The 25,994-nt window shown below is 39.0% G+C and overlaps 2 protein-coding genes across 2 annotated transcripts in view; one reads left to right on the forward strand and one right to left on the reverse strand.

Moving 5' to 3' along the window:
• Positions 1-17,581, reverse strand: part of LOC111194747 (zinc finger protein 804B) — a 262,097-nt gene extending 244,516 nt beyond the window's left edge. Inside the window, exon 1 of the mRNA XM_022679469.2 lies at positions 16,282-17,581. Coding sequence (XP_022535190.2) covers positions 16,282-16,395 — 114 coding nt within the window. The 5' untranslated portion in view covers positions 16,396-17,581. The remainder of the gene's footprint in view (positions 1-16,281) is intronic.
• Positions 1-25,994, forward strand: part of LOC111194722 (vitellogenin-like) — a 291,932-nt gene that overhangs the window by 114,523 nt on the left and 151,415 nt on the right. The window lies entirely within an intron of this gene.

Raw genomic sequence — 25,994 nt, forward strand, 5'->3', positions numbered from 1 at the left:
TTTAATGATTAATGAGTGCTGGATGTTAATTTACACAGATTTGTTTTCTTCTGAAAACTGTTACTGTTATTTGGGTCATTAAAGCGTTTTCTTTAAAATATTTCAACAGTGTGGATAGCAGCTGTTAGCAGTGCTTAGCGCTAATAAATGCTGCGCTAATAAATGCTGTTCGATAGCTCTACACTAAGGAACCCTGAGTGTACCGGTAAGCCAGGGCGCTATCAGCTAGCGGTTCATCCTACATAGCTTGGTGATATAACATGGTAATATACTCACCTCTGAATGCGAAAAGAGCTAGCACTGCGGTTAGCGGCTAATGCTAATACAGACCCTGCCTCATAAGAAACTACCTAGTGTTGCATAGTGTGCCAAAAAAAATTGAAGCACATTTATTTTAGGAGCTTAAGAAGCTGTTTATATGACTGATTGAATGATCTGGTCACAGCCAAACTCGGGTGATATTAGAATTATTGTTTACTGCTACTGAGGATAAATCCCTGGAATTTAAATATCAGTAAGGTTTATGTTACAAACAACGTATCACTTGAGTCCAGAGTTGCCAGGTTTGCGGTTTTCCCGCCAAATTGGGCTCGTTTTAAAATCCAGTCACGGGTGAAAATTGAGGGGTGGCGGGGTGCGTTTTTTTGGGCTACTTTATGTACTTTATGTTACGTCAACACGGCGGGACAAAAGTGTAGAAGTTGACAGTAAAATCAGTCTTCCTTGGATTACAAAAATAAGAGCCAGGAGAACATAACTATGGGAGATAACCCATTTCAAGGACAAATGAATAAAAACAGTTACCATTGCATTTTGGTTTTACTTTTTGTCATTTATTATGCAGTTCATCACGAAAAGGCACGGCCAATGAGAAGCTTTTATTTTTCTTTTCACAATTAGCTTTTTCATCTCATATTTGACAGTGAAATACCCATACGGTAATGAAAATGAAATGGCAAAAAAACGTTTTAGTTTGAATTTTATTTTTGTCTTGTGACAAAAATGTGCTCAGGTAAGTCAATTAAATTGCAAATTTAGTTATTTTTTAATTTTGTCATAATAGTTTTACACGTTTCAATATTAATATTTATTAATAATATGTAAATATGTATTTTTATACATACAAACGGTATTTGAATTTTTATTTCAGTGTTTACATTTCAGTGTTATAATATAATATATAATGACAAAGGACAGTATGGAGAGAGAGAGAGAGAGAGAGAGAGAGAATCCAGAAATCACCAGGCGAGCCAAAAAAATGATAAAAATCAGAGAAGAGTGTTCAGGAGGGACAAGAACAGAAATGAGTAAGTAAAAGCCTGTAGCAAAGTAGGAATAGTGATGATAAATCCCTAAGAAACAATATACTAAGTCGTACACTCATAGTTGTTTTGACATTTGCTGAAAACCTGTGACAGACATTATTTTGGGCTAGTTTAAGTTTCTAAAGGGCGGGTTTCAGACTGACTTTGGGCTGAATAATTTTGTTGGACCTGGCAACCCTGCTTGAGTCTTATTTACCTCAGCATTAGCTAACAGAAAGAGCGAAGATCAGTGAGCATTCTTCTACTCTAATTTAAAAAGGACAGAGGGCTCCATGAACACAGCCAGAGTATGGAGTAGAGAGTAGAGAGAACTGTGCTAATAACACTGTCTAACTGAAACTCTAACTCTGTGGTTCATTACAGTGAAGGGGGATAAACATATCACAAACACAGGCAAGCGGCAGCACACACACACTGCTGTCTACCCGTATGTGTTTGTGTGTGTGTGTGTGTGTGTGCACGCAGCCATGAAAATACAGTGAAGTGTGAGTGCAGGACTACAGTACGAGCCATGAATTACCCTAATTAAATCCCTCATAGCCTTTAGAGAGCGTGATGTGATCTGATGTTTATTACCGTTTACTGATGTCTGGCTACAGATACATATGGGAACTTATAAGCAGTGAAAAGGTCACAGATCTAGAAGTCATTCTACACATGTGAAGTGTTTTTTTTTTTTTGGTGCTTTCTGGTGCATTCGGTTGCATTCTGAGACTAAGGGCCTTTTTTTACTTCAGCACAATTTGGTCCATTAAAAACGGACTCTGATTAATTTGTACCTTTAGTGCAGTTCTATGTAATCCGATGTGGATCCGACCCAGCTATCAAATATACTCCTTTTATTTGAGCAAAACTGTTGATAAGGCACAGACTAATCTGATATAATAGCCAGATTACAATAATCACCACAGCTATGAACAAACACTGTCTCTGCTCCATGCTGTTTACACACACGTTGTGTGCAGTGTTCACTGCTAGCACCTGTGTGCCTCCGTTTCAGCATTCAATGTTAAAGCAAACTATAGGTCTGAAAACACCCTTTTAAACTCAGTAAATTAAGATCTCATTTAAAATCCTTACAACCAAGCTGTTTAAAATAATAACATAAAAAAGTCTCCTTTATCTAATCTATCATGCATTCTTTATTTCAGCATCTCACATTGGCTTTATCTCCCCTTAAGCATACACTATATACTACATAAGTATATACTAGTATTTAAATTGACACAACTAATTTAAATATAATTGCATTTTACATTTCTTGTATTTACATTCAAACATTCACTATAAAACGTAAGGACAGAAAGTTGTTGTGATTAATCTGATTTTTTTTTTTTTTACTTATTATTATATGAATCATGTAATAACATTTGAATTGGTTAAAGGAAACTACACCAAAAAAATAGGCCCTTCCATGAATCTTAATGGAAGTCTCTTTACATAGAACCACAGCCATTATGTGTTTGCTAGGTTCATCCCTTTAACTCTGGGTCTATAAGCCAGTTATCCATTCTAAGGCAGAAGCTGTTGTAAATAATCTGGTAATAAAGCTATTTATAATTACAAGTTAAATGAGAGTTATTTTTTTTATTCCTGGTCATTTTGGTTCTATTAATTAATTTCTATTGGTCCATTCATCAAGAAACTCTGACACAGTTTGAGGGACACGTTTGTGTGTTCAAATTAGGTAGTAAACTAAAAATCAATTAAATTGAGACACCTTCTGGAGCATATGAAACTGATGCAAGTTATGTCATCTAATGTCTTTTTAAGAGTGACAAACTGAGATATGTGCTTACCTAATAAGTCCAATGTGGTTAAATACAATAGTTCATCTACAATGAAGAACTACTGTAAAGAACCTTTCACAGAATCTCGGTTCTACTGTATAATATGTCATCAAAATGGCTCAACACGTTTTTCAAGTCTAAGATTGTAGTCTAAAGTTGGCACCGTTTCACACTCCTGCATCTGCCAAGTGGATTATAAACTAAATAAGAATTAAGCCGGGCTTTAAACTGTGTCTATTTGGCTTGATCAGTAAAGGGCAGGAGAGAAGATAAGGTCAAGTCCTGAGAAAGAACAATAGTCTGCCAAGTTTCCTGACCAGTGGATGGTCCAGCCAGGGATATGTGCCCTCTAGTGCTCGCCTGAGGAACTGCGGCACCTCTATGAGAGTGTGTGTGTGCAGGGCCGCCGCTCTGCATACGCAGACAACGCAGCCAGCGTTAGGCCTCAACCATTTTGCAGTTGCAGGGAGCCAAATTGACTGAGAATGAAATGTGTTGAAATTATGACATTATTAAATTTAAAACCCAATGTGAATTATTTATGATACGCTCATCTTTTTTGTCTTTAAACATTGCATGGGGCACCTACTCTACTACTTAAAAGCGGCACGTTATTATTTTTGTGCATAATATAATGCCCCCACCCCTATTGCCTGAAATGGCACGGCTCGGTTTGCTCTGTTGGTTGTTGCCAGATGTGACATTTTCCAGTCAAATAAATAATCAAAAAATGCATGGAGGCGCTAAATCTTGCGCATGTTTAACCATTTTTAAAGTGTATGTGGCCATTCTATACAAAAACTTGTCCAGTGCAATATTTGTGTAAGTTAAAAACTTAAAATAAAATAAACAAATAGGATGAAAAATCGTAACTTATCTGGCAACCTTAGTCCTAGCTAAAGTAGCAACTCTACTTGAGTTTGGCAGGAGACAAGTTCACCGCGCGAAGTTGCTACTAAATGGTAATTCAACTATGAAGCGACGGTTTGAGTCTGGAGCTGAGAAGAAGAAAAAGAAGCAGAAAGATGAGGCCCATGCATCCCTTTCTGGTGAGTAACTTCGATGATAAAGGTTTAAATAGTTTTGATTACTTCATGTTCAGTGGTGTTGCCTGAGCTAGTTACGTTGGCTTTGCTGATTTGGTAGCTTTAAACGCTTAACTAGAAACTAATCTTGGTATTGCAAGGCACGTGGCACGTTTGCAAATAGTAGTAGTGTAGTTTGAAGATTTTTAGTGACTTTAATAAAAAATTAATAAACAGAGTAGTCTACCTATTGACTAATGCCGTCAGTGCACTATCCAAATGGTCTGTATGACAGCAGGATCAGACAGCTCTATAGATTTTGACAGGCTGATATAAATACACCACGAATATAAACGATAATTTCATAACCTTTAAGGCTGGCTTGTGTAAATGACGTGTCCACTGCTTAAAATAGACATGCATCGTTTCATTTATTATTTATACATTATAAATAGTACTCTTGTGCTGTTCTTCACTGTTATTGGCCTTACTTATAACGTTGTAAATATTCACAGTTACATGTGTAATTTTAATAAATAGTAAAATTTTGCGTAAACCTTTTGTGTTTGTGTGTGTGTGTGTTTTTTTTTTGACCAGTTATGCTTAGGGCCTCCAAAACCTTAGCAGCGGCCCTGTGTGTGTGTGTGTGTGTGTGTGTGTGTGAGAGAGAGAGAGAGAGAGAGAGAGCAGTGAATGGTTGGCAAACAAAGTCACAGGGGGGAAATGTAAGACTGAGAAAGAGAGAGAGAGTGAGAGCGAGAGATAATAGCTGTATGCATGTTTACTTTACTGATAAAACAGAAAGCCCTCCAACGCTTCTCAAGAGCACTTTGCCTATTTTCACAACAGGTCCTTGGTCTATATTGTATGTCGTGGAGTTTCACTTCAAATGGTTGGGTTTTGCAGCACAAGAGCTCCAGCCTTGTACGTGCATGCATTTACGATGCACTTTCTGCACAAAAGCCACAAAATCAAAGACAGAAAAAGCAGTTTTCTTCTGATAAAACACAAGACCCAAACCGCTGGTAAATGCCCTCATAAACCAACACTGAGACTTTATTTGCATGCTGTAAAATCTCAAGGCTGTCATGCTTTTACTCAGCTACCAACAAAATGAACTTCTTTCTCACTGTTTTCAAGTTCAATTTAAGTTTCAAGATTAATTAAGAAGTAACAAACACTGTGATGTGAGCATGCTCAGTAGCAACGTTCAGTCTCATTTCAGAACATGTCCTACTGTCACTGGCACTAACCGTCAGTGTGTAGTCACTCCCCTAGACAGGTTTTACATGTACAGTATAGCTCATGTACAGTGGATCACTACCTGATATCAGTGTTGTAGGCTGTAAGAGCAAGTTACCTCTTGGTCTCTGATGCATCTCAAGACTGTCATGGTGTTACTCTGCTACCAACAAAATGAACTTCTTTCTAGCTGTTTTTTTATTCTAGTTACTTTTAGGGTGAGAACATGACTTTACTTTACTAGTTTTGAGTTCAAAAAAGCCAAAACTAAGAAGTAACAAACTCTGCGGTGTGAGCATGCTCAGTAGCAACGTTCAGTACTTCAGAACTTCAGAACAGGTCCTGCTGTTACTGGCACTAACTGTCAGTGTGTAGTCATTCCCCTAGACTGCCTTCTCTCTTCCTCTCCTTTTTGTTTTTTTTACAGGTTTTACATGTACAGTATATCTCATGATATCAGTGTTGTAGGCTGTAATAGCAAGTCCTGTTCTCTGATGCTAAGTGGGGCTTTATGTTGGCTAAAAGGTTACAGTGACCACTTATGCACTAATATAGAATTACTGAATGCTCAAAATGCTAGAAAACACCACCATAAACCAACGCTAAGACTTTGTTTGCATACTGTAAAATCTTAAGGCTGTCATTGTTTTACTCTGCTTCCAACACAATTAACTTGTGTCTAGCTATTTTTGTGTTCCATTTACTTTTAGGGTGAGAACATGACTTTACTTTACTAGTTTTGAGTTTAGAAAAGCCAAAACTAAGAAGTAACAAACTCTGCAGTGTGAGCATGCTCAGTAGCAACGTTCAGTATCTCACTTCAGACCAGATTCTACTGTTACTGGCACTAACTGTCAGTGTGTAGTCATTCCCCTGGACTGCCTTCTCCTTTTTTTTTTTTTTTTTTTTTTTTTTACAGGTTTTACATGTACAGTATAGCTCATGTACAGTGGTTCACTACCTGATATCAGTGTTGTAGGCTGTAAGAGCAAGTTACCTCTTGCTCTGTGATACTATATGTGGCATTATGTGGCTAAAAGCTTACTGTGAACACTTATGCACTAATATAGGATTACTGAATGTCTACTAAAAGTCTAAAAGTCTAACTCTCAGTATTATACTGTATAAAAGTAACTATTGTCCCATCCTTGTCTTGTCCCTTGTCAGCCTCCCTGTTTTTTTCCTCCTCCTTTGTTTGTTGTCGTAACCATGTGCTCTTAGCATGTGCTCTCCTTGCCTCCACCCATGTCTTCAGTGCTTCCATCTGTGTTCATTTGTAGCTCCACCCCCTCATCAGCAATCCCAGGTGTTTTCCATTCCCCATGTGTGTATTTAAAGCCCCTGTGTTTCAGCATTTGGTGGTCTGGTCTTTCTTTTCTGTGCTGGGATTAGAGCTGGAGTCCTTAACACCACTGGCAGAGAGGAGAGCACTCAGCAAGCTGCTGAACATCATGGACAATGTCCACCACCCTCTGCACAGCTCCATCACCAGGCAGAGGAGCTCATTCAGCGGCAGACTACTGTCCCAGTCCTGCTCCACAGAGAGACTCAGAAAGTCTTTTGTCCCTCAGGCCATAAGACTGTTCAACTCCTCTCAGCACAGCAAACTGAAGACTCTGTGACACTTTTTCACTCTGGTAACTCCAGCCACACCATGGACACACCCTCAGCTATGGACACACTCTCAGACTTGCTGATGCATAAAACACTATTTTTACAGTTCTACCCTATTTTGCACTAGTAGTTCATTCACTAGTTCATTCATCTACTGTTTACGTATCTTTTGCACTGCTGAATTTAAATCATTATATAACTGTGTATTTGCACTTTCTGTTTGGCTGACATCAGTTATCCTCACTTTATGCACATCAACTGGTGTTCACTGTCTATTGTTCAACTGCACTACCTCCATTCTACATTACACACACACACACACACACTAAAGACTGTACTTTTACACTGTACATTCTATTTTTTTATTTGAATTTCCCCTCGGGGATCAATACAGTATCTATCTATCTATCTATCTATCTATCTATCTATCTATCTATCTATCTATCTATCTATCTATCTATCTATCTTTGTTTTCTGTTTTGTTAGTTGTTATTCAGTGTTAATCCTAGTAGTCCTGTCTGTTTTTGTATCTTGTTTTGAGTTTAGTTTTGGTTTATTGTTTGGTTTATTGCTGCAGTCTCTGACACTACTCTATAGTCTATGCCAAAATTAGATGTGAATCTAAATTAAATAATTACTCTAAACAGGACTATTTTACAATAATCAAGCTAAGCTATCGTAAAAGTAAACTACACTAAAAAGCATTAGTCAATGTGAAATACATATTCCGCTATACATAGTTTTTCAATGCAATTTTTTTGCATGCGTATTTAAGTAAGGCTTGCTAATTCCATTTGACAGTGCAGTTCAGTAAACTCAGTCTGGCTCAAAATGATTTAAATGTACATCAGATCAGACTAGTGGGAAGCAGAGTATCTGCCAGTCAAGCGCTCGTGCCGGAGCCGGACATGTGCGCATGTGCTGCCGTCGCTTTGACTCAGAGCGAACATGACACTCTGATTTAAGCAGCAGCAAAAACCCACATTTCACCAACAGCTGCTCTCAAATTACCAATCAAACCCCACAGCAGACAGGCCGGCCCCGCCCACATCAGCCTGGCAGCCCTGTCAGGCCTGAGGATCGCCTGGGATGTGAGCGAATGCAAATGTGAGCGTGTGCTACTTTACTACACAGCATCACATCATTCACCACTGTGTCTGCCGTCCATACAGTCCCATATAACACTGCTCTCCCTGGAAGATTCTTTTCATCTTAAAACAGCTATAGAACATGGCCAAAAGTGTTGGGACACCTGTATATTCAGTATTTCTTCCAAAATCACAGTTATTATAAAAGCTTACTGTGTAATATAATTTTTATACTAAATTTTGGAGTGAGTATTGCTGAGTATTTGATTGCATTCAGTGACAAGAGTGTTAGTGATGTTAGTTAGGATGTTGAATGATCACCACCCCATCTTATCCCCAACTCATCCCCTACTCTTTAACTCATCCCCAACTCCTCAACACATCCCCAACATCTCAGCTGATTCCTAACTCTTCAACTCATCCCCAACTCCTCAACACATCCCCAACATCTCAACTCATTCCTAACTCTTCAACTCATTCTTAACTCTTCAACTCATCCCCAACTCCTCAAATCATCCCCATCTCATCCTCAGCTCCTCAACTCATGCCCAATTTCTCAACTCATCCCCAACTCCCCAACTTATCCCCAATGATCCAACTCATCCCCTACTCCCCAGCTCATCCACAACTCATCCCCTACTCTTCAACTCATCCCCAATTTGTCCACAACTATCCAACTCATCCCCAACTCATCCCCTACTCTTCAACACATCTCTTACTCTCTAACTCATCCTGAACTCCTTCCCAACTATCCAACTCATCCCCTGCTCCCCAACTCATCCACTACTCTTCAACTCATCCCTAACTCTCTAACTCATCCCCAACTCCTTCCCAACTCTTCAACTAATACCCAACTCCTCAACTCACCCCAACTCCTCAACTCATCCCAAACTCTTCAACTCATCCCTAACTCTCTAACTCATCCTGAACTCCTTCCCAACTATACAACTCATCCCCTACTCCCCAACTCATCCACTACTCTTCAACTCATCCCTAACTCTCTAACTCATCCCCAACTCCTTTCCAACTCTTCAACTAATACCCAACTCCTCAACTCATCCCCAATTGCCCCAACTCATCCCAAACACCTTTATTCTTCCCCTACTCTCCAACTCATCCCCTACTCTTCAGCTCATCCCCAACTCCTCAACTCATCCCTAAATCCTCAACTCACCACATCTCCTCAACCCATCCCAGAAATACTAGATGGAGCTTTATAATTCCAGAGAGCACTGCTTCAGCAAGTCCTATTCTATTGGTAGTATTTTATTCCTCTATATAGAGTCTGCACAGGCTGTGTCAGCAATGGATGCAACTAAAAGTAGCGGAATGCCTTTATTAGAAGGAGTGTCTACAAACATTTGGACATATAGAGTATAAAAATATAGTACACACACACACACACACACTCTCTCTCTCTCTCTTTCTCTCTCTCTCTCTCAACTAAGTACAAAGTTATTTTCAAAAAGCTTAAGTGCAATTTATATGCTTCAGCATAATTTTGTGCAAATGAAGACATTAGCTGGAATAGAAGACTAAACACACACACACACACACACACACATATATATATATATATATATATATATATACACACGCACTGAAAAACAGAAAGGATGTAAAGGTGCAGAAATGAAGGATTGTATAGAGCTGTGGAATGATGGATGCTGTCGATTCCAAATGCTGCTTTAACTTCAGTGTAAACTGATTGATTATCTCCTTTTTAAGCAATAAGGATTTCACGCTGACAAGCCAAAAGTCACGGGACAGCAGTATGTAAACTGATAATGAAATATTATCTCATGGATTGGCGTGGGAATGCGTGTAAGCTGTGAGGTGTTATCTTGTGAGTGAGGTTAAACACTAGCCAGAGTGCTCATGAAAAGGCAATGTGAATTAGCAACATTGAGTTATGTCGAGGCCTTATATAGTGGGCACCAGATGGATGGGGTGCTCCAGTTCAGATCAGTTGTATGAGTATTTAGCATTCTGCAGTCTACAGTGTCAGATGTGTACCAGTTCTAATACATCATAGTACATTTTACCACCTATTGGGTATAAACCATATGTCTAGAATTCTCACCGAATGTAAACCCACATTCCATACAGGAAGTCCCACAAATCTTAACATGCAGTCAGTGCTGCAGTCCTCAGCTTCCATAAGACCTAGCAAAAATCACAAGACGTCATGCTAGTTCCTGTTCCTGGACATTTGACTTGACAGTGTGAAATGATCATGGATGAACTCAATCATCATAAACCCGTACTAGTACCTTCATACCGCTGCTGCATCTCTTCACTCACAGCTGCAGTCATATCACTAACACCATCAGCTGGAGGGTTCAGGGTCAAGGGGACCATTTATAGAGACACACAGAAATGAGAGAGAGAGAGAGAGAGAGAGAGAGAGAGAGCTGTAAACCATTACCAATCTCTTCTACACTTTTCTTTGTTGTTTTCGTCTTTTATCAACTTAACTCTTTTCTCCCTCTCTAACTTGTTCATCCTGTCATCTCTCCTATTTTATCTCGTCCTCATAACCCCTTATTCTCCCCTCTTTTATCATTCACTCTGGTCCTGCTCTTCATCATCATCATCATCATCATCATTATCATAATCTTTTCCTTCCCTTCTTCCCTATTTTTTCTATTCTGATGGATTTATTAGTTTCTTCTCCTATTTCCTCTTGTTTTCTTCTCCTGTCATTCTTCTCGTATCTCTTTTCTTTTCTTCTCTTCTCTTCTCTTCTTCCCACAGTCTGTTTTTTCCCTTTCATTCTGTTTCATCTTTTCTTCTTCTCTCTTGTCCTTTGCTCTTTTCTTTTACTTCCTCTTCTCTGCCTATTGTCTATATGCCTATATGTCCCCTTTTGCCTGCTCCTCATCATCATCTTCTCCTTCCCTTCTTTCCTTTTTTCTATCCTGCTGTACTTTTTGTTCCCTCTCCTATTTTATATTGTTTTCTTCTCCTGTCATTCTACTCTTGTTTCTTCTCTTCTCTTCTCTTCTCTTCTCTTCTCTTCTATCCACAGACCATTTCTTAACCTTTCATTCTGTTTCATATTTTCTCCTCCTCTCTCATCCTTTCTCAAACTCAGGCACCTTTCCTATTTTCTTTTACTTCCTCTTCTCTGCCTATTATGCCCCCTTTTGTCTGCTCTTTATCATCCCTCCTTTCCTTTTTTTCTATTCTGCTGTATTTTCTGTTCCTTCTCCAATTTCCTATTGCTCTCTTATCTTATCTTATCTTATCCTATCTTATCTTCCCTCCAGTCTATTTCTTATCCCTTTGTCCTGTTTTTCCTTCCTCTTTTCTGCCTGTTATCTTTCCCTCTCTTCTTGTCTGTTCTTACCTTTCCTCTTATCCTCCCTCCCAGTTTCTCCTCCTTTGCCCTCTTTCATTCTAATATTTGCTTGTCAAACTTTTGTCATTTTTTTGTCATTTTCTCTTACTCTTCCTTTTCTCCTCCCCACTCCACTCATTTTATGTTTTCTCATCTCTCATTGTCTATTGTCCTCTTCTTATTTTCACCCCTTCTTCTTCTTTTTTTCTCTTTTCTCAACCTTCCTCTCTTTTTCTCTTTTTTCAGTTCTACACCTGTCCTCCCTTCTGTTTTTACCTCCTTTCCCTCAGTACTCTCTTACTGTCTTCTCTTATTCTCTTCTCTGTGCCTTCCTTTTGAAATTCTGTACTTCCCTTTTCCGTGTATCTCTCTGATCTATTTTCCTTTTTTCTAAACCTCACTTCTTTTCTTGTCTTCTCTTCACCTTTTTCTTCACTCCCCTCTTTCCACTGCTTTCCCCCACTACTCCTCTCTCTTCTCCACTGAGACACACACACTCTGAGTGGCCGCGGTCCTGGCCTACTTTACACTGTCCGGCGTGGTCTGACAGTCAATCAGGGACTCACACACAACACACACTCGCAACACTCCGGCACCCAGACGCACAAGGAACACCTGTGGGAGCTCACACTCCACATCACACACACACACACACACACACACAAACACACACACTTCAGGATGGAGCCTACAGTCTTGCCATTAAAATAGGTTTAGGCTACTCTACTTTTGTTGGAGTTACTTGTCTCTAGTCCTCAGTTAAGACTTTCCTCTACATGTTGGAACATTGCTGTGTGGATTTGATTGCATTTAAGCAACAAAAAGACAATTAATAAGATTTAAACAGGGCTGCATGACACTGATGAGCACTATTCCAGGCCCTTCTCCTCAACCACCATGCACCAGTCCACAGATACCTAGCCTCACATACCCAGTCCTTTGCAGCAGCATGCAAGCATTCCACTCCTGCACAGCACTGCAGCTTCTAAAAATAACCCCAGCGTTCTTTGTTTTGGGGGATTTTCATCATATTTAGATGTTGTTCAACTAAGCCAGTCATGACACTGAACTGCAGGGGCTGAAGGAACAGCGGTGCTTGAAAATGAATCCAGTTTAGGTAAAACAAATAGTTTTAATCAGTACTAGAGTCAGCTTTGTCTTGCTTGTCCTTCAGCGCATCTGCAGCAGTTTACAGCAGTTCATTTCCATGGAAAACAGCAGTTTGTTTGTGTTTTTTTTTTTGTTTGTTTTTTTCCATAGCACCAGTCCTCAACCCCATCCTTCACATTTTAGGGTTTTTTTCTGTTTTAACACACAACATTTAATTCTGAATTAAATAATAATAATGTTTACTATCTGATTAACTGGATTGTGTGTGTGTTGGTCAGTTTTCCAGACAGGGATTAAGCCTGGTCTTGGACTACACAGCATTTTGAGAATGGAGATTTTCTATTAAAAGGGACATTTAGTCTATGACTAGTCTTGGAAAACCCAAGACTAGATAGGAACACAAACCATAGTTCTTACTAAAGAACCCAACATTTGGTCTGCTTTATTTGGAGAGACAGTTCAGACCTTTGGTGTAATTACAGTGAATTGAAGCAGGATATCATCCCTCAATAAACAATAGAAGACGAAAAAGAGCTGGTTTATTTTATACTCATACAATTACTGGACTATATTTACTGTAACTGTAGATTGAGCCTTATTTATAAAGGGGAATTTGTAATTTTCATTCCTTTTTGCTGTTTTCAATGCTGTGTTTAAAGGAAATGTGACAAAGATCTTTAAGCCCCTCACTAAACTACAGTGCAAAACCCAAACTAACTGGAATAAATGTTCACAAACACGAACTCAGACCAGATTTTTAGGTATGAAAATGTCCTTATGTGCAGAAAGGCAGGGGGTCCTATAGGGGCAGGGTTTGCAAACAATGTTCTATAGGATAGAAGGGCGATATCAAGTGAAGCTTATGAGAAGATGTAATATTAATTATGTGTTTGTTTCAGTGTAACAAGTTAAACAAGTTGAGTCAATTGGTTTATCTATGTTTTGCTTCCTCTTCCTCATTCCTCTTCTTTGTACCTGTGCTTTTCCAAAAAAAATCTGCTTTTTGACTACTCTTACTCTTTCTTTTCTCCTTTCCACTCCTCCCTTCTTCTATTTTCTCATCTCTCCTCTCTATTGGCCTCCTCTTATTTTCACTCCTTTCATTTTCTTCTCTTTCTCAAGTGTTTCTTCTCTTATTCTCGTATTGTATTGGCTCTCATTGTAACAAGTTGACTCGACCGGTTTTCCTTTTATTTTACAACATATAGAAAAATTGTGCCAAAATTCATTGTTCTTGGTAATTATCCATGTCCTACAGATACAGCAGACTGAATAAACAGTGCCGTGTTCCTTTAATAAACCCACCAAACTAAGCCTATACAGCCAGCCGCCTCTTTATTACTCTTACTAACCCAATTAGTAATGAATCCCCGCATTCTAGGACACCAGATACTGAGAAGCTCTTGTTTATTCCACGTTCAGCTAATGCTGACTCATGGCTTCTTTCTAAATGAGCCAAAAGGAAATATTGCAAATAGGCTCATCGAATTGCACGGCCGTCCCCTATCACCTGAGCGTCGCTTCCAGCTGAATCAGCTCATGTGAGACGGTGTGTTATGGTAATATGGGGCATGCATGTCATAGCCCTGGGTGTTCAAGCCAATATTCACATTCAATTTGCCACTAAAAATGACTTTGTTAATGTAATGAGCCTCAGGATGCACCAGTAAGAGTCCTAGTGTAATGAAGCACGCTAATATCACACACCCGGAACCAACTATAAATTCACATTTAGCTGGAATGAATCTCATTACATCAATTTAGTATGTCCTGAATGACAAAAGTGTGTGTTCATGTGATATCATTATATATTACTTGTGTTCATTACTGCGGTTTAAATACACAAATTTAACTTCCATATGAGTTACAATACAGTTAAAGTCATGTGCAAAAGTATGGGCACCTCGGCAAATATACTGTATGTGTTTTTCTTACACATTGAACAAACTGTCTGTAAAGAGTAAGGTAAACATATTTCTGAAGATTTTAATGCACAGCTACTGTTTATTTGCCAAATTCAACAAATTAGAATCTATGTTTGTCCAGTGTTTAAAAAAAAACAATAAACAGCATATGCAGAGAATGCAGAATAATAGTATAATGTGTCACATATATGTTTCATATTGACAATTTGTTGACTTATTTATGTTATTAGTTATTAGTGTTATTAGTATGTGTTTCGTCATTGCTGCCATTGTACAAAACTTCTATCTGATTTTTAAGCAAAATGAAAATAACACAAAAGAAAGGTGAAAGCAAGAAAGTAAAGATATAGAGCATATCTACTATCAAAAACACATATGGATATTATAATTTATATATATATATATATATATATATATATATATATATATATATATATATATATATATATATATATATACACATATGAGAGAGTGATAGAGAAAGATTAAAATAGTAAAGATAGTAAAGAAAAGTAAGGACGTAATGTAACACACTGTATAATATAGTAAGCATAATATATACTGTACATACAGTGCATCATAAACTTACATAGAGAAAGAAGAAGGAGAGAAAGATATGTGATTGCTATATATATTGTTGCTGTATAAATGCCACTATATCTGAAAATATGTATGCATGAGAGAGACAGAGAGTGAGAGAGAGAGAGATAGATTAAAAATAGTAACGATAGTAACGAAAAGTAAGGACGTAACGTGACACACTGTATGATATAGTAAGCACAATATATACTTTACATACAGTGCATCATAAATGTATGTTACATAGAAAGAGAAGAAACAGAGAATATTTAGATATATTTAGATATTTGATTGCTATATATTGCCGCTGAAATGCTACTATATATGAAAATGCTATAGAAATGCTACTATATATGAAAATATGTATGCATGAGAGAGACAGAGAAAGTGAGAAAGTGAGAGAGATAGATTAAAAAGAGCAAAGATGGTGAAGAAAGTAAGTGTGTAATGTAATACCCACTGTATGATATAGTAAGCATAATATATACTGTACATACAGTGCATCATAAGCTTACATTGCATGAGAAGAAAGTTGCAGAGAAGAAAGAGAGAAAGGATGATATAGGGATGATATAGGATTGCTATATATTGCTGCTATATATTTATCTGAATGTTACTATATACAAACATATGCGTGTGTGTGAGAGAGAGAGAGAGAGAGAGAGAGAGAGAGAGAGAGAGAAAGATTAAAAATAGTAAAGAAAGTAAGTGCGTAATGCACAATGTGTTATAATGTTATAATGGCAGAGTGCATAATATACACTGTACATACAATGAATCATACACTTATGTAGAGAGAGAAGAAAGAGAGAAAGAAATATATGACGGCTATATATTGCTACTGTGTATACACAAATATACACTGTATATGAAGAGAGAGAGAGAGAGAGTTGCACGTTACACTTTGTTGTAAGGATATAGAATAAAGTAAGGTTTTAAGAATATAATCTCTTTGCTCCTATAAATCCCCAAAACATACTGTAATATACAGTGTATAATACCATATATTTAATATAGATCAGATACTGGTGTTATGTATTCCACTGTATGCAGTGATGTTTGCACATCAATATTCCAGCCAAAGTCCAAAGTTTACAAGTTTGAACGCATCACCAACACACACCACACTCCCGCCATCCCGAAACGCGTGTGCGCGTGCCTATGTGTTCCTTATGTGTGTGTGTGTGTGTGTTGCACAAACCAAACACTGATCAATCAGCTCGCGCTCGCGCTCGCTTACCGGCGACTGTCCCCGGCTGTTCGCGCACAGCGGCCCGCGGAAAACTCCTTTAATGCTCCGGTAGTGTCCGTTGCTGAGATGCGTGGAGCTGATCACCAGGTAATAGCACGCCATCCGGCCCACCGTCACCCATCAGCCGGAGCGCGCGCGCGCGGAGGGGGTTCGGGGGATTCGCGCAGCTCGCGCTGTGTCGGTTGAGGGTTTAGCACATCCTGCGCGCGGTCCTCTCGCACTCACGCGCTCCTCTCGCTCCTCGTGTGGGGGGCGCTTATGTCGAATGCAAATGCGAACTCGTGCCAGTCGCGGAGACGACAGCTTCTTTCCTCCTCCTCCTCCTTGTCCTCCTTACTCTCCTCCTCCTTTCCCTCTTCTTCTTCCTCCTCCTCTTTTCCCTCCTTTTTCTTCAGAGAAGCTCTTTCTCTTTTTTGTTCTCTTTCTTTCTCTCTCTCTCTCTTTCTCTCTCTCGTACGCACGCTCTTCTGCAGCTGCGGTTTAAGTGTTATTATTCTTTTCTATTTTACTTCTTTGTCTTTTTGTTTGGTTGTTTGTTTGTTTGTTTTAGATGTTCCCGGCTAAACTGGTCTCGTGCACTTGTTCAGATGCTTCAGGAGGTCCGTGCACTCCCCCAGAGCGTCCCAAGTCGTGCCTGTTTGGTGAAATGCAGGTTTGCAGATTCCCGCGCGCAGCCTGACTCCTGTATTTCTTTGGGACGTTGAGAGGATGATGATGATGATAATGGTGATGATGATGGTGATCAAGGTGATCAAGATCCTACTTGTTTCCGGTCGAGCCCCCGTCTTGTCTTGTGCCTTGTTTAAAGCCAAACGTCTCGCGCTTCACCCACTCTTTCCCTCTATTTGTATCACTCTCTCTCTCTTGCTCTTTTTCTTTGCATGAGCTCGAGGTTGCTACCAAATTCCCACTGACAATCCGCGCGCTGCACAGAGTGGGATATGGCTTATAGCGCTGTCTCTCTCTCTCTCTCTCTCTCTCTCTCTCTCTCTCGCTCTCTCTGTCTCTCGCTCTCTCGCTGAGGCGGGATTAGAGGGGGAGCAATAAGCCACTGAATGTGGGCTGTATTTTTGGGGCTGTGGTTCAGTGAGGAGAATCTCACTCAGCGTTTATATCCACAGTTATCTCAGATGAAGGGGGTCTAACCCCCACCTGTGCGCTGAATGTGATATAATATCAGGACTGTAAGAGTTGGAAGGCTGTTAACTCGCTGGGTTGCTCTGAGTTCTGGGTTCAGCACCGCGGACAGCGGCCCGGTGTGTGGCGGCTCCGCTGTCCAGTAGGTCCAGCGCCGGGTTCAGCACCGCGGACAGCGGCACTGCGCGCTGATGACTCTGCGGGAGCTGTCCGCTCGCTGTGGTGCTGAAACAGAGACAGCGCTGCAGGCACTGAGAGCACGAGCAGCAGAACGAGCTACCGCTTTATCCACACTGACTAAACCCTTTCACCTGCTAACCTCTAACTGCAGACTGCTGTCAGCACTCTCTCTCTCTCTCTCTCTTACTTTGTCTGTTATTCTCTCTTCCTTATACTCTGACTGTCATTCTTTCTCACTCTCATTCTTTCTAGCAGTCTCTCTTGCTATGTCTCTTGCATTCTCTCTCTCTTTCTCTCTCCATATGTCTCTCTCTATGTTTCTCTTTCTGTTTACATGTCTTTCTTTCTCTCTCATTTTTTGCTCTTTCTAACTTTCTTTGTCTCTATCTGTCTGTCTCTCTCTCTCTCTCTCTCTCTTTTTGGTCTTTCAAATTTTTTGTCTAATTGTCCGTCTCACGTTTGAGCTTTCTGTAATTCTTTCTTGCTGCCTCTCTTGTTATGTCTCTTGCCTTCTCTCTCTTTCTCTCGTTGTTTGCTCTTTCTAACGTTTTTTGTCTCAATGTCTTTCTCACATTTGAGCATTCTCTTGTCCTTTTTGCTGTCTCTTGCCTTCTCTCTCTCTTTTTCCCTCCCTCTCTATCTGTCTGTCTCTTTGTCTCACTCTATGTCTCTCTTTCTGTCTCTCTCTTTCATTTTTTGCTCTTTCTAACCTTTTCTTTGTCTCAGTGTTTCTCACATTTGAGCTTTCTCTTATTCATTCTAGCTGTCTCTTTTGATGTCTTTCATTCTTTCTCCCACTCTCATTCTTGCTAGCTCTCTCTTGCTTTCTCTCACTCATTTTCATTCTTTCTTGCTCTCTGCTCTTTCTCTGCTCCTTCCTTCCTATCTATCGGTTACTCCCACTTTCCTTGCCTCACTGCATTTCTTTTTCTTTCTCTCTTTCTCTTCTCTGTCTCATATTTTACTCTTTTTTCCTCAGTGCACATCTCTTTCTTGCTGTCTTTTTTTCCTTTGTCTCATTTGCATTCGCCTTGCATCTTTACATTTCTTTTTCTTGGTGTCCGTCTTTTTTCTCTGTCTCTTACTTTCAGTCTCCTACCCTCACTGCATTTCTCTTTCTTTCTCTCTTTCTTTCCTCTGTCTCTTACTTCCACTTCATTTCATTCTCTTTCAATCTGTCTTTCTGATTCTGCCATATGTTATCTTTTTCTCTCTTGATGTTTCTCTGTTTCCATTCTTTTTTTTTCTTTCATTTTCTCTTTACACACCTCTTATGCTTTCTCTCTCATATGTTGTAGCTCACTTTGTTTCCCACTTGTTACTCATCTTTGTCTCACTGTGTCTCTCTCTCTCTAAATCCTTCTGTTAATTGTCATGCCATTTATCTCTTTCTGTCTTTTTTGTTTCTTTTACATTGTCACTCCTGTCGCTCTCCCTCTCTCTCACTCTCTCTCTCTCTCTCACACACACACACACACACACACAGTCTAATATTACACTGTATTCGTTTAGAAGATGAAGTGATTGGGAGTCTATAGATCTTCTAGCAGAAGCTGAACGTTCCTACAGAGCTCAAACCCCCAGCCGTGCTCCTGTGCAGCCTGACCAGCTGAAATATCCTCCAATCTAAATGGAAATGTGTGAGAAATTTACCCTCCACTTTCTGCACAATTACAGCATGCAGGATTTATTAGCTCTGTGTGTGTATGTGTGGCTTTCCTGACATATGAGGCCACTGATGCAGTAATGCATTTTTAGTTTTATCACAAACAGACAGAGCAAACAGCATACATGCATAAACAATAAACACTTGGTTTGCAGTGTGTAAGGTGTAAGAGCAGGATATAGTAGTGTGTGTGTGTGTGTGTGTGAGTACAGTAACAGTAACAGTTAAGAGTGAATAAATGTACAGTACCCTCATTCCTCCAGCAGCCCAAAAGCAGTTTAAGTGTATTTAAATCCAGTAAAATATAAAGCCTGCTGTGAGGAGCTTTATGTTTATGCATAAATACATTCTAAATAAACCCCTCTTTCTCTCTCTATTCCTCACTCTCTATCTCTCTTACTAACTCTCTCTTTTTTCTGCCTAATGATGGCAGAGTCTGACCACTGCACAAAGCTCTTCTCCAGCATATCCCAAAGATTCTCAATGAGGTTAAGATCTGGACTCTGTGGTGAACAATCCATGTGTGAAAATGATGATCTCATGCTCACTGAATCACTCTTTCACAATTCCAGCACCATTAATCCTGATATTGTTATCTTGAAATATGCACTGTCTCATTAGGGAAGAAAAAAATTCATTGCTGGATTAACCTGGTCTGTATTCAGTATATTCAGGTAGTCAGCTGACCTCATTCTTTCAGCACATACTGTTACTGAACCCAAACCTGCAGACCAACTGCAGCATCAACCCCACATAATTTACTTACTTAAATCCAGGTGGAGACTTTTTTTTTACCAGATTCTGTCCAAAAAGCCAGAAAGAGATGTTTATAAACCCAAGAAAAACAACGCTGTACAACACTCTTCAACACCAGCTCCACACACACCACCAGTGTCACTGCTGTGCTGATAACACAACACAGTCCACATAATATCAAGGTCAATAACAGCCCTGTGGTCAGAAACTGACCAGACAAACAGAAGTCTGTAACTGTAACCAATTTAGTGGATCTATAAGGTGTTTCTGATAAAACAGCCAGTAAGTGTAGGTGTGTTTTTTTTTTAAATAAACTGGTAGCTCAGTGTGTAGACCAGCTGTGACATTACTTTCCCTTTCACCAGGCTTTTGTGAAATGCTGTGCCATGTGTGTGTGAGTGTGTGCATGTGTGATGGCCTGATTTTGGGAGGTCCGCAGGTGTTCTTTAGTCTCATATTGATGGATGGCGGTTCAGAAGGTCTGTGTGTGTCTCTGCATAGCTGAACGTCTGATAATGACTCATTATGACTCAAGCCCTTTGTCAAGAAAGCAGGTGTGTGTGTGTGTGTGGGAGAGAGAGAGAGAGAGAGAGAGAGAGAGAGAGAGAGAAAGAGAGATAGAGAGGGGAGGAGAAAGAGAGAAAGAGAGAGAGAGAGAGAAAGAGAGATAGAGAGGGGAGGAGAAAGAGAGAAAGAGAAGAGAGAGACTAAGCTTTACTACAAATTTGATGTATACGATAGATAGATAGATAGATAGATAGATAGATAGATAGATAGATAGATAGATAGATAGATAGATAGATAGATAGATAGATAGATAGATAGATTTTGGACAGTTTGGACTGTGTGTCTCTCCACTCTTCCTCCAGACTCTGCTCCCTTGATTTACAAATAAAAAGCAAAATTTACTGATGATCAGTGATGGTTTGGAGAGACATGTCATCTGCTGGTGTTGATCCACTGTGTTTTATCATCAAGTCTAAAGTCAGTGCAGTTTTGTTTTCCCAGAAAATCTTACAGCACTTCATGCCTCCCTCTGCTGACAACTTTTATGGAGATGCGGATTTCATTTTCCAGCAGGACTTGGTCTTATATAATATTTCAATTTTCTTACAACACTGATTTATTGGCTGTGGGACAAAATAATCAACAGTAATAGATATAAACACTTAAAATAGAGTTTTACATTTTGCATTTTGAGCTAAATTACTGAAATAAAGTAACTTTTCAATGCTATTGAAGTTTTTTGAGACTAGTACACGCAAATCCCAAAGTACTAGGTAGGTTTATGTTTGTCTGCTCCAGATATACACAAATTAAATCGGCAGCACTTATTATTTTACTACAGGGACTAGACTGTCTATAGCTGTATGTGTGCAAATTACTGAGGTGTAGATACCTCTCGTCTCACTGCTTGGGGTGACCAACTCTTCCATGCAATGGCTCCCCAGATCATCACGCCGGCAGTAGCTGGGGCAGTGTGTCTCTCTCCAGAGCAAAGGCAGGATTGAAGCTCTCACCATAAGGATTTAATATAACAGAACCTGGATCCTTCCTTAAGCTGATAATGTTCTAGACTGTAGCAGTCAGGGCTTCTTCTTCACACTTAGAGGTACATCACTAAGTTCTGCAGTAAGTCCAGCAGTAGAACAGTAGCTATAGAACATGATTAACTCCTGTAGAACGTGGAGAATGCACTTGTTTGAGTGTAGGAAATGCAGTATAATCCTAGATCATGTCTAAATGGTATCTGACTCATATTTATCCACCTCGTAATGATGCTAGGATTGGCAATTACCTTACTCTGATTGACACACACACACACACACACACACACACACACAGGCACACCTACACACAGGCACACAGGCGTCAAAGACAGCAGGCTTAAGTGAAGCTCTAGATGAAAGGTTGGGATTCCAGTGGGAGAATTTCATTTCAGCCGGCTTTATGTGCCCTGACTCCGGCTGGGAATTTCATTACAGAAGAGCACTCCTGTGTGAGAGACAACCCCCGGTTACGCTGCCAATAAGGTCTGAGCCTGTGCGTGTGCGCGCATGTGTGTGTGTGTGTGTGTTTAGCGATGTCCCGCTGGCACTCTGAGAAAATATATAAAGTGAAGGTCAGATGATGACAGACCCCTTCACACTCACAAAGACTTCAGAATTAAAGTCTTATACAAACACATACCTACCTATACCAGCACTCACACTCTCCCACACACACACACACACACACAGTACATGCTGTACCTAAATATATACACATTCACACATGACCGCATACACTAAAAATTTGCTTTTTTTTAAGTAAATTTAATTTCAGATAAATTTAAGTACCTTCAACTCGGTTTCAAGACTTAAATGTTACATAGAGTAAATAAGTGAACTGAACTTCACTCAATCCTTTCTTTTAGTAAACTTTACTTCATTTCTGCATACAATATTACCTAATTACAATTACTTAATTTATACAATATTACTCAAATAATTTATGATACATAATATATTATAATTCCTGAAGTTTAAATGGTTTTAGTTAAAACACACATATTACACAGTCTCAACACATGGATGGCATGTAATACATTAGTGTACTAAAAAGAATGTATTACACGCAATCCATGTGTTGAGACAGTGAGACTTGGTCTGTTTACAAAATAAATCTTTGAGATTATGTAAATATTTGAATGTGTGTTTTAACTAAAATTATATATCATAATATTGTATAAATGAAGTAATTGTAATTAGGTAATAGTGTATGCAGAAATTAAATAAAGGTTACTGAAAGAAAGGATTGATTCAGCAAAAATAAAGTTCATTTATTTACTCTATGTAACATTTAAGTCTTGAAACCGAGTTGAAGTTACTAAAATTTACATGAAATTAAGTCAATTTAACGCATCCTTAAAACACCAATAAAAAACACCTGAGCACTCAGATACAGGTGCATCTCAAAAAAAATAGTACATCATTGAAAACTTTACTTTTTACAGTAATTCAGTTCACAATGTGAAACTCATATATTTTATAGCTATATTACACACAGAGTGATCTATTTTACGTATTTATTTCTTTTCTTGTTGATTACTATTATGGCTTACAGCCAATAAAAACGCAAAAATCATAGTCTCAGAAAAAAAAAGCACTGCATCACTGACCATCAGTACATTTTAAAACATTTCATTTGGAAAAAAAAAGGAAATGAAAAGGAAAAAAGGAAAAGAAGAGTCTGGAGGAAGAGTGGAGAGACACACAGTCCAAACTGCTTGAGGTCTAGTGTGAAGTTTCTACCAATCAGTGATGGTTTGGAGAGTCATGTCATCTAAAGTGGAGTCATGGAGATGTGGATTTCATTTTCCAGCAGGACTTGGTACACTGCCCACTCTGCCAAACGTACCAATTGGTCTGATATAATATTCAAATTTTCTGAAATACTGACATTTTAAACTGAATTACTGAAACTTTAGTAGCTTTAGTAGCTGGAATAACTTTTCAATTATATATATATATTTTTTTTAGATGCACCTGTAACTCTATATGTAACAGAGTGGACAGAACATCTCCGTTCACACTCATTCACATTTTGTTTGCACAACTCAGTGTTTAATTGTTACCACTTCAATCATTCAAGTAAATAGCCATGACAGCAATGGATGCAAATAGTTAATTGCTAGTTAGAGTGCAGAATTGTAAAAGGTGGCATAAGCCGGTCCAGGGGTAGGTGGTCTGTGGTGGTTGACAAGGAAAGAATGACTTTCCTGGTCTGGGTTAAACTGATGGAGCCCAAAATATTGAATACTCTACATTATTAGTGTATTCTTCTCCAGGATGGCATTTACATATGGACTGTATTAACGGAAGAAAAAAAAAATCTAATCCACCAATCCAGTCATCTTCTTGCCGGTTTCTTCCTAGTCAGGGTCACACTGAGTCTGGAGTCCTACCTAGTTCCCAGGGTTGAACTGGGAAAGGAAGAGTGTATTTTAAACTTTTAAGAATTCTACTTAATAAAAGGGAAGTGTCGCAAAACAGCTATAAAAACAAGACACCTGCTGAGAAAATTGCTATTTGCCTGCATGAACACAGCAAAGCCAGCCTGGTAAATCAATCAATTAGAGTTTCAGGTGGATGCAGCCTGATGCAGGCTGAATATTGAGCTGCTTCTCTGGCTATTTTTTTTTTTTTTTGTCTAACAAAGCAGTGTGTTTTTTTTTTCCTGAGATACAGGGACAGTTCAAATGCTGATGATACTGAAAAATGGAAGGTGTGCAAATCAATAAACAAACCATAACAATGGCCAAGGCTCTTGAGACTGGCTTTGATGCAGCAGCATTATCTGTTATAACAGAAGTGGGAAGCAGAATTGAATTGCAAAAGCAGCACCTTTATGCTTTTAAAGTCTTTTTTTTTTTTCCAGATGCTGCAAAAGATTGATTTCCCAGCATTCCTGATTATGCAGAAAGGCTCACCACCCTTCACTGGACTGTATGTGATGTATGAACGTTCATTTTCTTTATTAAACTGTTTGCATATCATCTCTGTCTAATGAAAAACAAGTACGCATCTCCAAAATGACAACTTTACAGAAAGGAGATTAAACCTGCATTATTTTTAATTGAATGTCAGTGTAAAAAGAGTTTATTTCAGATAATTTTTGAGAATTTCCGAATGTGTCCATTCATCAAGAAATTTTGACCCAGTGTAAGGGACAATTTGGGATGCTCATTGCTATCTTACACCCCGCAAACAGTCTATTTTCATGCATTGTGCCTGCTTTGTTTAAATAGCAACAGTGCTTGTGAATATATCTACATGATGCTCTCAAAATACGGTATATGTTTAGGTACATTTCTGGCGTATTGCTATCTGGGCAAAAGAAAACACAGGTGCACCACTGACTGAAATGAACTGACGTTGACAGACGTCAACCTCAACAGATGTTCATTGCTATCTTGAAAGTAGATTGTTAACAGGTGCATCGCAAATACACATATACCCCTACATGTATGCAGCAATGCTCGAAACCATAGCGCATACCTGTTGCCATGTATGCACACTTTTACATCAACAATAAACAGAATGAATGTTTGTAAATGAGCAGATCAGTTTCCCCAGCTGGCTAGTGTTGTCACAGCACACCCGACTCTTGACGGGAATTATTAATTAAGAGAATTAGATAGATAGATAGATAGATAGATAGATAGATAGATAGATAGATAGATAGATAGATAGATAGAAAGATAGAAAGATAGAAAGATAGATAGATAGATAGATATATAGATAGATAGATACTTTTTCAATCCTCAAGGGGAAATTCTAGTTCTAATTCTAAAACAATTCATGCCGTGCAAGGCATACTTTTCCCATCATTACGATAGCAAAGACAAACTGACACGCTCCACAGTGTGCTGTTTACATCTCACCTAGATTGTTAAAATAGGGCCCTATATATCCTCTATGTACTCTATTTGTGGACTCCCCTACAAATGAGCGCATTCAGCTACTACTGTATACTATCATGCCAAAAATCATGGTTTAACAATATGTTAGTTGATCATGGAGTGTAACCTCAAGGAACAGTTTGGGTATGCCCACACCTATGTAAGTTGTGAGGTGTTATCTTGCGAGTGCACACTGAACAATGATCAGTGTGCATTGAGTTGCAGCTCAATGAATGCAATCCAAACCTCACAGCAATGTTCCAAAATCTAGTAGAAATCTTGCGCTGGAACTAAGGTACATTAGTCTAGTAGGTTCATAGCAAGAGCTTCTATCTTTTCAAATGTTTGTGGACACTTTTATAGAACTATGTGGAGCAGAAAATTAGAATGAGATTTTTTAAAGTATTGCCAAAAGAATAGGCTTTTTACTTCAAACACACACAGAGACTCGGTGAGTGCAAATTTACTGTGTGTGTTTCAATAAGACTGTGCTCCCATGCTGTGACTGTTCTAGCTGTG

This window comes from Astyanax mexicanus, chromosome 1, assembly GCF_023375975.1.
Source record: "Astyanax mexicanus isolate ESR-SI-001 chromosome 1, AstMex3_surface, whole genome shotgun sequence".
Lineage (NCBI taxonomy): Eukaryota > Metazoa > Chordata > Actinopteri > Characiformes > Acestrorhamphidae > Astyanax > Astyanax mexicanus.